A 14249-nucleotide genomic window follows, 5' to 3' on the forward strand; every position below is an offset into this window, starting at 1 on the left:
ACGTTACTGCATGCCCCTCTCCCCAATAACAATAGCTGCCCTTTCGTGTGTACTGAGTCAAACACTTTACATCAGTCATCTAATTAATGCGCTGCACTGCCTTGGGAGAGAATGAATGAAATCCAATTGCCCACAACACGGCTTAACCTGCGTGTAAGAAGCCAGACACGAGAGGCTACTGTACAATCCCATTTGCCTCAAGTGCAGAAGCAGGTGCAGCTGATCCAGGGTGTTACATCAGGACAGTGGCTGTTCTCTGTGGGCTGGGGGCTAGAGCTGGGGGGTGGCGAGGGTCCCCCTGGCTGCTGTCATTTTCTGTTGCTTGACCTGCATGCTGATTGTACCGGCATGCTCAATCCCTGAAAAGTCAGGCTGAACACCTTTCCTTATGTATGTTATATTTCGGTAAGAAGAGTTTTTAAATTAATGGGCTAAAACCCTTTTGACGCAGCCTGGGGTAGTAGCCACTGCCGTTCTCGTTTCACACGTAGAGCCCCTGAGACCCAGCAGCCGGATGGCCTCGCAGCAGGCTGGAGCCTGCATCGAGTAGACATGGGCCCCTGCCCTGTCCTCTGTGATGCCCAGTCGAGGGGTGGCAGGCTCGGGGCTCACCTTGGAAAGGGCCACGAAGGGGAACTTGTCCATCTCCAGCCGGCTCTCCTCCCCGGAGCTGTGGTGGAGCTGACCCTTGAGGATGCGGGCGGCCGTCACCGTGGAGACGCCCATCCCTGGGGCAAGGAGTGGGGGCCTCAGACTACGGGGCTTCCTGCCTCCCCAGCCAGCCCTCCCGGGCACCCAGACCACTCCAGTTTGGTGCTGAGGTAGGCTTGGGCAGTAAGCACCAAGAGGGGGCCCCTCTCTCCCCTTCCTCCTCAGACCCTGCCCCCATCCTCTTAAACACGCCCCCCGGGCCCCCAGGGTCCTCAGCTCCGCTCCCCTCACCTCGGCCTGGCTCCCTCAGGTCCAGCCTAGGGGCCCTGGCCCAGGCCCGCCCTCAGGTCCCCGGGCCTCACCATCTCCCAGGAACATGATGACATTCTTAGCCACTTTGGTATTGAGATTCTGAAGCTCCAGGGCATTTTTCAGGGTCTGCTGAGCTTGGTTTCGCCAGTAATTGGGGTCTTTCTCTTTCTCTGTACAGTGGGAATGGCAGAGTCATTTGGCAGAAGGTGGGGGCAGCTTCCCATTACCAAACTTTATAGACACCCCAACATCTCCCGGCTGAGGTTGTGTTGCCTGGTCTTGGAGGACGCAGCAGTGGTTGCCCATGTCAGACAATACACCCTGTGGTTGGCAAACATGCCAGTCAGATCCTCCAAACAAGCCTGTGGATCTTGGAGTCTTCTCCCCACATTACAGAAAGAAGCAGGCAGGGCTCAGAGACACCAAACGACTCACCCAAGGCCACACAGTATGGCAGACACTAGAAGAGCTGGGCTTCATGCCACAGCCTGAGCTCTTTGCTCCCACCCAGTAGAGGAAGGTTCTTTAAGGCAGCAAATGAATTGTGCTCACACAGTCAGAAGGGAATGTTTAACCTATTCAAGAGAACAAACTACTTCCAAATGCAGGAGTCCCCAGATATATCCAACCATTAATTATAAACTCCGCTTGGTTTAGTGATTAAAGCAGGTTCAAGGGGAACCCTACGTAACCATAGTGTTAGCAGCAGAGCTGGAGAGCAAGGCTTGCCTTTTGTTTACTGTATCAAATCTACAATAGCAGTTCAGGGTTTTACTACTGTGGATAAGTTAGCAAAGAGGCCATGCTTCATCTCTAATCCATCCATCACTCCTCACTGATAAAAAACAAAACAAAACAAAAACCTTCCATTTTGAAGGCACAGTATGGCTTTGAGGTAAAACAGGAAGGAGAAGGAAACATGTGTTTGTGTCCGGCAGTCAGTCCTCCAGTGGAAAAACCTCAGCTTTAGTGCCTGAGAGACCTCAGAAAATCCCAACTGCAGCACCCACCAGCTGGGAGGGCTGGGCAAGTCACTTTCCCGCCCGCAGGGGGGAACAGCCCTCCTTCCCTATGCAGGCTCGGCTCCGAGCAATGCTGGGGCCCCGCACACAGCTGCGCCCCTCCAGTCACCCCCAGCCTTGGAGCACGGGTGCCATTTCCCCCCCCCCCCACATGGCAAATCAAGAAGCTGAGTGTCCTGGGACGCAAGCCACGCAGGAAGGCAGCTCTTCCCCACCTCAAGCCTTGGACCCAGCCTCTGAAAGGGCGTCCTTCCCCTTTCCCTGCACAGCTGATGGGTGAAAAGGCTCCTCTTCTGCCTCCACCCCTCCCCTCCGGATCCCATACCGCAGCCCCATCCTCTTCTGCAAGCGTCCACTGAGGTCGCCAATGTCAGAGTTCCAGGTGAGAATCTGGTCCCCCTGGCCGTGTGCCTTTAGGCCAGTTCCTTCCCCTAGTGTTTCTGACCCAGGAAAATGGAGGAAAGGTAGCCCCCCACTGGTGGTTTAAAGAGTCAGAAGATTGAATGGGGTAAGGCCTGGGCCAGTAGTTTTGGTCTGAGATCCCACTGGCTCGGGGCTGGCTCGGATCTCCTTCCTGCCTTCTTCCATACACGCTGGTCATGCCAAGGAGCTCCCTCTGCCTCGAGTGCCAGTTGGGTAGCAAGAAACTCTACCCTTCCTGATTCCTCTGGCTCCGCCAGAAGCTTGGCAGCCTTGCCAGGGCTGGACTTGGCCTCTGCACACGCTCTGGCTCCAGTTTGCCTGGTTCACAGCTGTGCTTCCTCCTGCTGGACTGGGGCAGGGCCCGGGTCTTCTCCGCCGCGGACATCCCAGCGCTGGCCCCCGAGAGGGATTCAGTCGGTGTCAAACTGGCTTCACACCCACAGACTGGTTTAAGCAATGGTGGCTCATTTGGACAACTGTGTACCAAGGAAGCCACTGTTTTTGGAGAATATTCACTGACCCGGGAAATGCTCATGATTTAAAGCTAAGTGTCAGTGCACGTGACAGGATTCCCTTGATAAGACATTAAACACAGGCAACACTAGTCTATGGTGCAGGGCCAAGCCCAGTAACAGCCGTTGGTTGAGGGAAGGGTATTGGTTGGAAGGGCGGCAGGGAAGCCTCTGGTCTCCCATGACTGGAAATGTTCTGTCTCAATCTGGGTGGTGGTTACATGGGTGTACATATATGTGACATTCCATTACACTATGCATTTTACATGTATGTACTTTAAGTTATAGTGAATTAAAAAAAGAAAGAAAACACAACGTAATCACTACTGCCCATCAGAAAGGCTAAAAGGAAACAAAAAAAAAACTGAGTTGCTGGATTTTTCATTTTATCTTTTTCCCCTTTTCGACTTTCATCCATTTACTAATCTTTCACTCAAGTGAAGTTTAATATATGCTACAACCAGATGAACCTGGAAGACAGCATGTTGAGTGGTGAGGACAAATATTGTATAATCTCACTTACATGAAATATTAGAATAAGTAAATTCAGAGAGAGAGAAAGTAGAATGCAAGTGACCAGAGGCTAAGGGGTGGGGAAAACAGAGAGTTATTGTTTAATGGGTACTGTTCCTGTTTGGGGTGATGAAAAATTTTGGTAATGGATGGTAGTGATGGTAGCACATTATTATGAATGTAATTAACATCTCTGTAGACATGAAAGTAATTTAAAATGGAAAATTGAGCCATTTTTATATCATACACATGTTACTACAATAATTTTTTGAGTAACAGCTTGAAAGAAAGAAAGAAAACAAAGGGAGAAGGGAAAATCCCTAGGAGGTAGAATTCAGGAGGGAATTCAAAATGAGAGGGGTAAACAAAGATTGATGATTGGGATCTTTAGGTGTCCAACAAGATATGGGTCTAGGGTGGAAGCTGTTTTTGTTTTTTTGTTTTTTTTAGGAGGGATAGAACCCGGGACCGTGTCCATGGGAAGCAGGCACTCAACCACTTGAGCTATGTCTGCTCCCCTGGAAGCTGTTTTAATGTACACATTTGCCTTGGAGCTATGGAGGGGATGGAGACAGAAAGCCCTTCAAGACAAAAGTGAATTCTGAACCAGGGGTCCTTAACAAAGTGTCCGTGAGCTTGAATTGAAATTCCAAAAGACATTATTGTTGTAGGGACACGTTGGTGCAGGTGTGATGTACTTATTAAATAATTCACAGTATGGTGTGGACTTAGTAAGGGGGTCCGAGGTTTTCATCTGACTGGCAAAGCGGTCCGTGGGAAAAAAGGTGAAGAACCCTGCAACGTACACCAGGTCTAACTGGGGATCGGAATTTATTGTGTGAGAATCTCAAACTGAGAAATTAACATAAAAACATGTCTAGAATTAGTTGAACTCCAAGACCATGAAAGAATCAAGCAGTACCACTCTGCAGAAAAACTTGCACATGGGTCTCCAAAAGAAAAAGCAAAGAAACAAAAAAAACAAAACTCCTGATGAAGATGAATTTACAAGCAAGAACTACTTGCTACACATGGAGGGGAGAGTAAGCTGACAAAACAAACAGGAGATGAAGTATATCAAAACTTGTATAAATCCACAGAATTTGATTATATTTCAGATTATTAAAGAGATAAAGACAGAATAGAAATCCCAATGGAAGAATAGGATAATATAAAGGGAACGTGGCCTACTTAATTCTAGCATTCACAGTGGCAGAGCTGGGATCTCCTGTTCTAGAACACTTTTTCAGCTCTAAAATACTTTGGACGGTTCTGACCTTGAATATAGGACACTCTAGTCCCTTATCCCACCCCACCTGCCACAGGTCTTCCCATCCCCCCACCTGTGTCCCCTAATCCTACCTGGTGCTAAGGAGTTGGTAAGGCAGATGCCAATGGCGAGTACTAAGAATGGTGATATCATGGTGCACCCAAAGACCTGCTTCTTCTCTGGAGCCCAGAGATGTTATCGACGTGGTGGGAGGGGGTGGGCTGGCAGTGGTCAGCTGTTAACTGATGTTCCAATCCTAGAAATTAAAAGAAAGATATGTGGGCTGCAGCTCCAGAGTTCATGTTCATTCACTCATTCATTCCTTGGTTCATTCAACAAGTATTGTGAGAACTTATTCCAGGCCAGGCATGGGGCCAGGCACTGGGAGGTGGAAAGGCGACTAAGCCATAGTGGTCCTGCATCAGGGAGCTGCTCGAACAAGCAGCTGTGAAGTACAAGTGAGTTACATGCTACAATGTGGTCCGGTCAAGTCTCCCAAGAGAACTCCCCTTCCATTCAGAACCTTCCAAAGCCCCATTTTCCCAGGCAGTGCTTCTCGAATTTCAGTTCACCCAGAGGGCTTGTTAAAACAGATTCCTGGGGCCTAACCCCCAAAGATTCTGCGTTTCTAACAAACTCCCAGATGATGCTGAAGCTGCTCGTCTGTGGAAAGCACTGTTCTATTAACAGAATATCCGTCTTCAGCATTTTCCATCACTTGTGCACATCAGGGACTAAACAAAGAGCCCACTCTTTCTTACAGGGACACCGACATTTGGGCATAGATATTCTTTTCTAGAACTTGCCATTTATAGTTAGAGGTGTAAAAAAATTTCAGGAATGAGGTACTTGCATGGTAAGTGTGGCCATTTCCGGGTGGTGATGTTACAGATTTTTTTTTTCATGGTCCTTTTGAATTTCCCAAGTTTTCTTCAGCACTGAGATATTATCTTTATAACTTAAAACAAACAAACAAACAAAAAAAACAGGACTGGAAGGAACTACACCAAAAGTTAACTGTTTTTACACTTGGTAGGACTGTGACTGATTATTTCTTCTTTTTATTTTCCTGAATTTTCCAAATTTGCCTAAAATGAACATGTATTAATGGCATAAAAACGTTTGTAAATTGTGGCTATCCACTAGGATTACAAGGGACAACCCCATAGGCCGCTGATAGGCCGCTGAGAAATGTACTAATCCTGCTGCTATGTTACTAGAAGAAGATAAATTGTAACTGGTAATTTCACTGGCAGATAATGTTACTACTGTGAGGAAAACCAAGGTAAAAATGATTATTCCCTCTATTGCGCAGTGGCACGGCTTTCATTTCTTTTAATGGTGCATGCTGTAACAAGATAAGACACCACTCTACCACTGGAAAAAGGGATCTCGAGTCAACCTTTGAAACATTCATGCCCCACTCCCGTGCTCAGGGGCAAGGGACATCCAGCGCTCCCCTAGTGTGCAAACCAACTGCACAGCCCTGGGCTTTTGCACCCCCTTCCTCACCCACCTTTTCCTTAAAACGCAGCCTGGGAAGGAAATCCGCTATATCTGACAGCATATAACTCTGAGTGGTGGAATTTCAAATTACTTCTATTTTTTTATTCTGCTTTTCTTTCGTTTCCAAATGTTTCTATATAGTAAATCCCAAAATCAGGAAAAAAATGATAAAGTATTAGCTTGATGTAAATACTAATAATTTAGAGAACCTAAAATATTCTTTAAACTGAAGTCACCTATTTCAGGAAGCTCCCTTTGAGCTTTCTACTGCTTCTGTCATTGCATGTACTTCCTGGTTTTGAAGATATCTCTTTGTCTGTCCCAGCCCCATGCTGGGAGCATTGTAGAGCAGGGACTTTGCCGTGTTTGTCTTGGTACTCCTAGTGCTTAGACAGTAAATATTTGCATCCTTTGAAAGCCAGTGCTCTAAGGAGGGAGGTGGGGAAGGGAAGAAACACCCAAAAATCTCAATTTCCTTTGTGTGTACAGAAAAACCCAAGTGTTGCTGGAGATAAGGAGCCACTAGAATACTCATTCGCTGCTGGTGGGATGGAGATTGGTACAACCACTCTGGAAAACTGTTTGGCAGCATCTCCTAAAGCTGGATGCCATACATATGCTCTATGACCCATACCTCTCCAACCAAAATGCCCAGATGTTCAGCAAAAGACGTGTGCAACAAGGCTCATATCAGCCCTGTTCACAGTGGCCTTAGAACTATGTCCACTGGATAAATACACTGTGTGTATTCACAACATGGAAACCTACACAGTGATGCAAATGAACAATCTACAATTCCGTGGATGAATCTCACAAATGTTACGCTGAGCAAAGATAGCCAGATCCAATAGCACATGTATTGTGATTCCAATGACATAAAGTATAAAAATCAACTTAGGGAAGCTGAGGTGGGCCACCCCAATAGGTGCCTCCCCCCAACATGGGAGGTCCTGGGCTTGGTTCCCGGTGCCTCTAAAAAGACGAGCACACAATAAATGGACAGAGAGAGCAGACAGTGAGCACGAAGAACGATGGGGGATAAGAATAAATAAATATTTTTTTAAAAAAAACAAACCAACCTAGGATGGTAGAGGCCAGGATAAAGGCTACACTTGGCAGGTGTAGAAACGGAAGCAGATCTGTAAATGTTAACTTAATGGAGCCCCGTGGTCCAGGCCAGGGACCTGGCATTGAGAAGGCCCTGTCCTGGAGACCGTTGCCTTCTCCCATTGCCTCTGAGCAAGACAAGAGAGTGAGTGGGAACAGGGAAACCCTTCAGAAGCTAAAGCCTCCCCAGCTGGCTGTGCCTTTGGGACCCCACCCCCACTGAGCGTGCCCGGAGATTCCAAGTCCGCTCTCTGGCAGTCCTGGGTGATAGGCTCTATGGGGCCCAGTCTGGGGCTGCAGGGGCCGTGGTTGCAGGGGTCGTGGCTGCAGGGGTCGTGGCTGCCCACCACCCCCCGCCGAAGTGCCACCAGCTCAGAACGGAGCCCCCATTGTCACACACCCCCACCTCCCAGCCAGACCTCCTGTGCCAGGCTCCCGGCTACGTGCCCTGATTGTTTATGACAAGTGCGCAGAAACCCGGGCTGGGCTCTGGCCCAAGGAGAGCAGCCGCTTGTCAGGCAGGGGAGGGGACAGAGGGGCTGGGCTTTCTAGCCTGAGGACTGACTCAGCAGCCCAGGCCAAGGACAGGGGAGCCCCCAGGAGTTGGGCAAAAAGCCAGCCCTGGGCTGGGTCTCAAAAGATCCAGGACAAATGGCAGAATACCTAAAAATCACGACCCTTCACTGGGCACTCACGTGATACCTAGCCCCATGCTGCTGAACACGTGAGATCTCACTTCATCTTCTCAACAAACCCCGTGTCACAGTTTGGGAAACTGAGGGGCAGGGTGGGGGGTCTCAGCCCATGATTCAAACCCAGGGCTCACTCTCTCTGGGCTGCAGTTTCCCCAATGCAGGGAGGGAGGGAGATTACTGCCTGCCGTGTCTCCAGCTCCAGATAGAGCCCACAGGGGCCTCTGGGGCAGGAGATGAGGCAGGTGAGTGCGTAGGGCTGGGCGGCAGGTGAAGAAGCACAGCAGGCTCAGGGCCAGTGCCAGGAGGAGAGACTGAGGCCCACCGTGAGGGCCATGTCCAGAGCAGGGGCAGCAGGGCCACCTCGGGATCCCGAGGGCCCTGCGGAGTGGCCGCACACCTGTACCGACCCGGTCTCCAAGTTTGGCACAACTAGCCTCGGACACCGGCTCCTCTGAGGCCCGGGGTCAGTGGCTGTGCCCTGGTTTCCCCCCGAATCCAGCAGGGATTAGCCCAGGAGATGAGATGGGAGGAGAAGGGGCCGCCACGAAGCTCCCCTCCCCCACTCCAGTCCTTTCCCACCTGACACGTGTCCATTCATGCTGTTCATTCTTCATTCCCAAACAGTTACTGAGCACCTACTATGTGTCCACCTCTGTTCTAGGCACTAAGGAAACAGTGAGGAGCAGGACTTACATGGGCTCTGTCCTCTTGGAGACTACTGACCAACCAGTGCAAAGCACCTACTATGTGCCTGGCACCTTGTGGGCTAAAAACACAGACGGAAAGGAACCCCCGGCCAGGCCACAAAGGGTTTCATTTATCCCCCAAAGCAGAAGCTGATCCATCCCAATTACAGGCCCAGGAATCTGAGTGTGCACAGACTTCGTCAGAGGCGGGTACCCAGGTACACAGTAGGAGCTGTCCTTATTGAGCACCAACTGTGTGCCAGACCCCCTGAACTAGGTACTAACTGGTTGCCCCATTTTACAGATCAAAAGGGGCTCAGCGCTGTTGCTGCCTGCAATGGTGGAGCTGGAATTTGGACACAGGTCTGCGGCCCCCACAGCCCCCCACCCGGGACAGCAGCGGGGGTAAGTGGTGAGCAGTGTCCCTGGGCCGTCGCCCCGCTCTCAAGGAGCTGCAGCTGCAGAGAAGGGCTGAGTCACCCTGCGCTCTCCCCCTGTGGGCTTGAGGGAAGGGTGGGGGGCCGAGGGGCTCCTGCAGCACCGACTTGGGCTGCAGCTGCCCAAGGGGGACCCCTCCTGAAGGCAGCCCAGTACTGCTTCAGCTGGAGGCTGGGAGGAAGAGGCACACATGGGAGCCCTCTCTGGGCCAAGCCCGGGCTCTGGCAAGCCTCACTGGCGGCCCTTATTCATTGACTGATGGAAGTTATTTATGGCTGCCATGAAGCAACCCCTGGGAGAAGGGCTCAGGAGGAGATGTGCGGTGGCCAGAGCAGGCTGCCGGTCAAATTCAAGGAGGGACTTCCCCACTTCCCCAGAGGACAGTGGATGAGGCGCTGGGGACAGAGTGGGGCTGAGCTACCTCGAGCTGCTGAGAGCACCCATCGCAGCAGCAAACAGAGGCGGCCTTGTCGGAGAGGCTGAGCAGGCCCCGCCTTCGCCCTGCCTCCTGCCAACACACGTGGCCTTAGGGCTCTGACAACCCGCCAGCAGCACCCCCTCACCTCAACATCTCTGCACCCTGCCTTCCTAAGTCTAGAATGTCCCCCGCTGTCCACAAGATGAACTCCTCGTGCCACCCTCCCCCTTGGCCTCAGCTCCGCCAGGCTGCGCTGCACCCCCGCTCTGGCCCGGGCAGCAGTTACGGCTCCTCCCCCAGCTCTCAGAGCCCACAGGGCCTTGGTCATGTCATCTTAGAAAGCCACCGGTTGACGTCTCCTCACTGGTGTGAGCCCCTCAGGGTGGCAGGGATGGCGCCAGGCTGGTGGCGGCAGCCCAGTGGCAGGCGGGCGGCACGTGTCGGCAGGTGGGCGAAGGGATGGTGGGATCCGGGGTGGTGACTGGAGGGGGTCCCGGGGTTCGGGTGCTCTTCCTGCGTCCCACTGGCTGGGCAACTCAGGGTGAGCGCCCCACCCCCCCTTGGCAGGCCTGGCGCCTTGGCCCCTCCAAGCCTCTCCAGGGCTCAACCAGGAAAATTCCTTGGCGGGGAGCGAGTGGGATGAAAGCCAGATGGGTAGGAGGGTAGGGTTCAGGGCTCTGCGGACAGGAGGAGTGGAGTGTGCGAGGGGAAGGAAGCAAGGCCGGAGGTCGGGGTCCTTCACAGGCTTCGCACCCCGAGCCGGGCCTGGTCAAGAGCCCTGCGGGATGGCCAGTGGGTGCCAGGCCCTGGACGCGCCCTCACTTACTGCTCCCATCACCAGGCCCTGCAGGTGAGGACGCCGCGGCTCAGGGGATCTGCCACTTGCCCACGGCTGCGGTGGAGCTGTGAGCAGGAGCTCCGAGGGGCTGGGTTCCGGAGCCCCCAGGGCGGTCTTGATGCCACCAGCTGGCTCTGTGGCAGAGGCCCGAAGCTGGTCGAGTGGCGACTGGTGGGAGGAGATGGCGGCAGGGGGTGGGGGAGGGAGCGGCGGGCTGCGGGGCGGAGCAGGGTCAGGGACGGCGGCTTGGCGGGTACACGGGCTTCCACCGTCCCACGCAGTCGGTCCAGGCTGCCTGGCTCTGGGCCAGCCCTGGGAGCGGGGCGGCACGGCCTGTGCTGTGTGGCCCTGGGAAGGCAGGGCCAGGCCGCGCCTCCAGCCCCGGTGCTTCCTCTCTGCTTCGGGAGCCCATCTGGCGTCAGGAGACACTGCGTTCCCATCCCCGCTCTCACAACTGGGATCAAGAAAAGGCAGGCACAGAGAAGGTACCTGAGTTCCCAGGGTCACACAGAAGTCAAAGGGAGGGACAGGGCTCCCCGCTAACCGGCTAAGGATTGGGGTGGGGGGATTATTTCTGGCTGCACAAGGCAGTCTGTAAGTCATAGCCTGGCTGGAAACATCTTGGAATGCTAGATATAAATGATTCGTGCCAAATGAAACCATTTCAAACTGAGACTGTTCTAGAAAAATCCTTATTTCACACGTTTTGTTATTGTATTCTTAACAGAAATAATTACAGCAAACACTTCTAAAGCGCTTACTATGTGCCAAGCACTACTCTAAGTGCTTCACCCATATTATCACACTGGATTCCCATGAAACCTCCATCACTATGCAGGATGAAACTGAAGCACAGAGAAGTAACCTGCCCAAAGACGCACAGCCAGTGAGTGGCCAAGCCAGAACTCATCCTACTTGTACGTTGTGTCTTGTCTCCCAGGAGCAAGAGTAAACTGCTAACGCAGCAAGCAAGGCTGGAAGGGAACCACCATTTGCTCCATGTGTAACACGAACGCATTTTATGTTTAAGGTTGAAAGGATTACACGCAGCTGCTCTTTGACTCAGCCTTACCACACACTCTCCCGAAACATTCTTTCATTGTATCTGCATCACAGCCCTGAGCCAGGACTTACCCTCATCTCCACTTTACAGAAGAGAGGGCGACTCGTCCAAGGTAAGCCAAGTGGCCAAGAGTCACATCCGGGGCCGATGGAGTCCAAGTCTCTGCTCTTTGCACAGCCCCTGCCCTGCGTGCACGCCAGCGATTTCCAGCGCTGCCGTCCAAACCAGCCAGCTGCAGTGGGAAGGACCTGGCGCTTGCAGTGAGGGTCCCGGGCTCGAGACCTGGCTCCAGCCCTGGCCAGCTGAGCGACCGTGGACACAGCACTCTTCTCCTAAAACGCTCCCATCAGTTCATCCTCAAGTAGGACGCTGTGGACGCCTCTCCCTGACCCCGCCATCCTGGCAGCCTTCCCGGAGGAAACGCTACATCTATTCCCCAGATGGCCTCACAAGGGCCCCACAAGAAGGCTGAGGCGCTCTGGACTCAGGATGTTGAACGTGAACTTGTAGCCTGCTGGGCCGGGACCAAGCCAAGAAGAGTCCCTGGGTGGCTTGTGCAGGGGCCTCTCAACACCCCGCTTACATCAGGACAGGGAGTGCACAGATGCTCCTGGAGATAGCGCTCTCTGCAGCTGGGCTCATGATAACTGCCTTCTTCACATTCCCGAAAACTCTTCAGCCCGGCAAAGGCTGTCTGGCCCTACTGCGACCTGGAAGTAGCGGGGCAGGGGTGATGCCTGACTCACAGGCTAGAAACCAAAGTCCAGGGAGGTGAGGGACGGTCCAAGAGCACATGGCTCAACTGTGATCTTGGGCACATCAACTCACCTTTCTGTGCCTCAGTTAACTCCCATGTCAAATGGGGATAACCACAGTATGTGTCTATTCGTTATGCTATTGAAAGAGTGAGAACTGAATGAGACCATAAAGAATAAGTAAAGGTCCAGTTCAGGCTAGTCGACAGTAATAGTGATAGCAGCTCAGGTGCCAGGCACCATTCCAAAAGTTATGCACACATTACTTCCTTTAATCCTCCAACACATTGCTCTCATTGTACAGAGGCACAGAGAAGTTAAATAACTTGGCCCAGGTTGCCCAGCTGTTAGCAGGACAGAATGAAAAGGGAAGGGGAGACATTCCTAACTGAGCACTTACTATGTACTAGGAGCTTTCCACCCAGACTTCCAAGAATGCAGTGAGGTCAGAAGTGGACTTGGCCCAGTGGTTAGGGCGTCCGTCTACCACATGGGAGGTCCGCGGTTCAAGCCCGGGTCCTCCTTGACCCGTGTGGAGCTGGCCCATGCGCGGTGCTGATGCGCGCGAGGAGTGCCCTGCCATGCAGGGGTGTCCCCTGTGTAGGGGAGCCCCATGCGCAAGGAGTGCACCCCGTAAGGAGAACTGCCCGGCGCGAAAGAAAGTGCAGCCGCGCAGGAATGGCACTGCACACATGGAGAGCAGATGCAGCAAGATGACGCAACAAAAACAAACACAGATTCCCGAGCTGCTGACAACAGAAGCGGACAAAGAAGAACACCCAGCAAATAGACACAGAGAACAGACAACTGGGGTGGTGGGGGAGGGGAGAGAAATAAAAAATAAAAAATAAAAATAAATTTAAAAGAATAAATCTTAAAAAAAAATCATTAGTGAAAACCGAGGCTCAGAAAGGGGAAGTTCAGGGTCACACGCAACCGCACGGGAGAGCTGGGCTTCAGGCTAGGCCTGTCTGGCTCCACGTCCAGTGCTGCTTGTCTCCCCCCTCCCAGTCATATGCCAGGACAACCTCTGTCATCAATGGGCAGAACCTGATGCCCGGGTCACCGCAGGAACCAGCAGTCCCATGTCAGCACGGCTGCATGACCTCTCTCCACCCATTTGTGTGTGTGCACACATGAGTATTTAAGCGGAAAGACTCTCTCCACCTGGATGATGTGTGTGAGGGTATGAGGTGGTGAGCGGGGCACAGTGTGGAGCCCAGAGAGGAAGCAACACCTCAGGTGGTGGAATGGAGATGCAGAGGACCTAAGTTTCTCACTTGAGTGCCTGGACACAGCCTTGCCTGAAGCTAGTACACCTCTGAACATTTCACAAACCAATGAATTCCCTTTGTTGTTTGACTTGGATTTTTTTGTTAGCGATAAAGTAACAAAATGTTACAGAGTCTGGAGTGGATGTGGCTCAAGCAGTTGAGCACCCGCCTCCCACATGGGAGGTCCTGGGTTCGGTTCCAAGTGCCTCCTAAAGAGAAAACAAACAGCCAACAAGCAGACAATGAGAGAGAGAAAAGAAGAGGAGACAAAGAGCGCAAACAATAAGCAAAAACAACGAGTGAACAGACGAGGGACACATCACAGGGAGGGGGGGAAGTAAATAAAATTTTTAAAAAACATTACAGAGTCTGACCTGAGCTTTCTAGTTCAGCCAGCTTTCCTCAGCCCCTTCCACGGTAAGCATGCACATTGTAGCACACTCAGCCAGCTGTTTCTCCCAAGGGAAAAATATTGAGACCAAATTACAGGTAGGTCAACAAGTTCCCAGTACATGATGAAAGAAGAGTCCAACTTCATAATATTACAAGGGAGGTTTCCTTCTTGAAATTTGTCAACGTTTAGCGCTGTGGGAGGTGCCTGGGCGTGGTGTACCCACCAGCCTTACTCCAGGCAGGTCTTGGATCCTCAGCTCCAACCACCCCCTCCCTGGTCCTTGCGAGAGGCTGGGAGTAGAGACTCTACTTTCAGGCCCTCAGTCTAATAGAGATCAGTCCTAATTCACAGTCAGCTGAGCTACACAAAAGC

At 52.2% G+C, this 14249-nt stretch overlaps 1 protein-coding gene across 4 annotated transcripts in view; it reads right to left on the reverse strand.

The window, feature by feature from the left end:
- ALPL (alkaline phosphatase, biomineralization associated) overlaps positions 1 to 14249 on the reverse strand; it is a 48141-nt gene that overhangs the window by 12164 nt on the left and 21728 nt on the right. For all 4 annotated transcript variants that reach the window (XM_058304188.2, XM_058304189.2, XM_058304186.2 and 1 more), the window contains 3 exons: positions 4796 to 4959; positions 1014 to 1133; positions 613 to 728 (listed from right to left, as the gene is read on the reverse strand). In XM_058304188.2, the coding sequence (XP_058160171.1) occupies positions 613 to 728; positions 1014 to 1133; positions 4796 to 4856 (297 nt within the window). In that variant the 5' untranslated portion in view covers positions 4857 to 4959. The remainder of the gene's footprint in view (positions 1 to 612; positions 729 to 1013; positions 1134 to 4795; positions 4960 to 14249) is intronic.

This window comes from Dasypus novemcinctus, chromosome 9, assembly GCF_030445035.2.
Source record: "Dasypus novemcinctus isolate mDasNov1 chromosome 9, mDasNov1.1.hap2, whole genome shotgun sequence".
Taxonomy (NCBI): domain Eukaryota; kingdom Metazoa; phylum Chordata; class Mammalia; order Cingulata; family Dasypodidae; genus Dasypus; species Dasypus novemcinctus.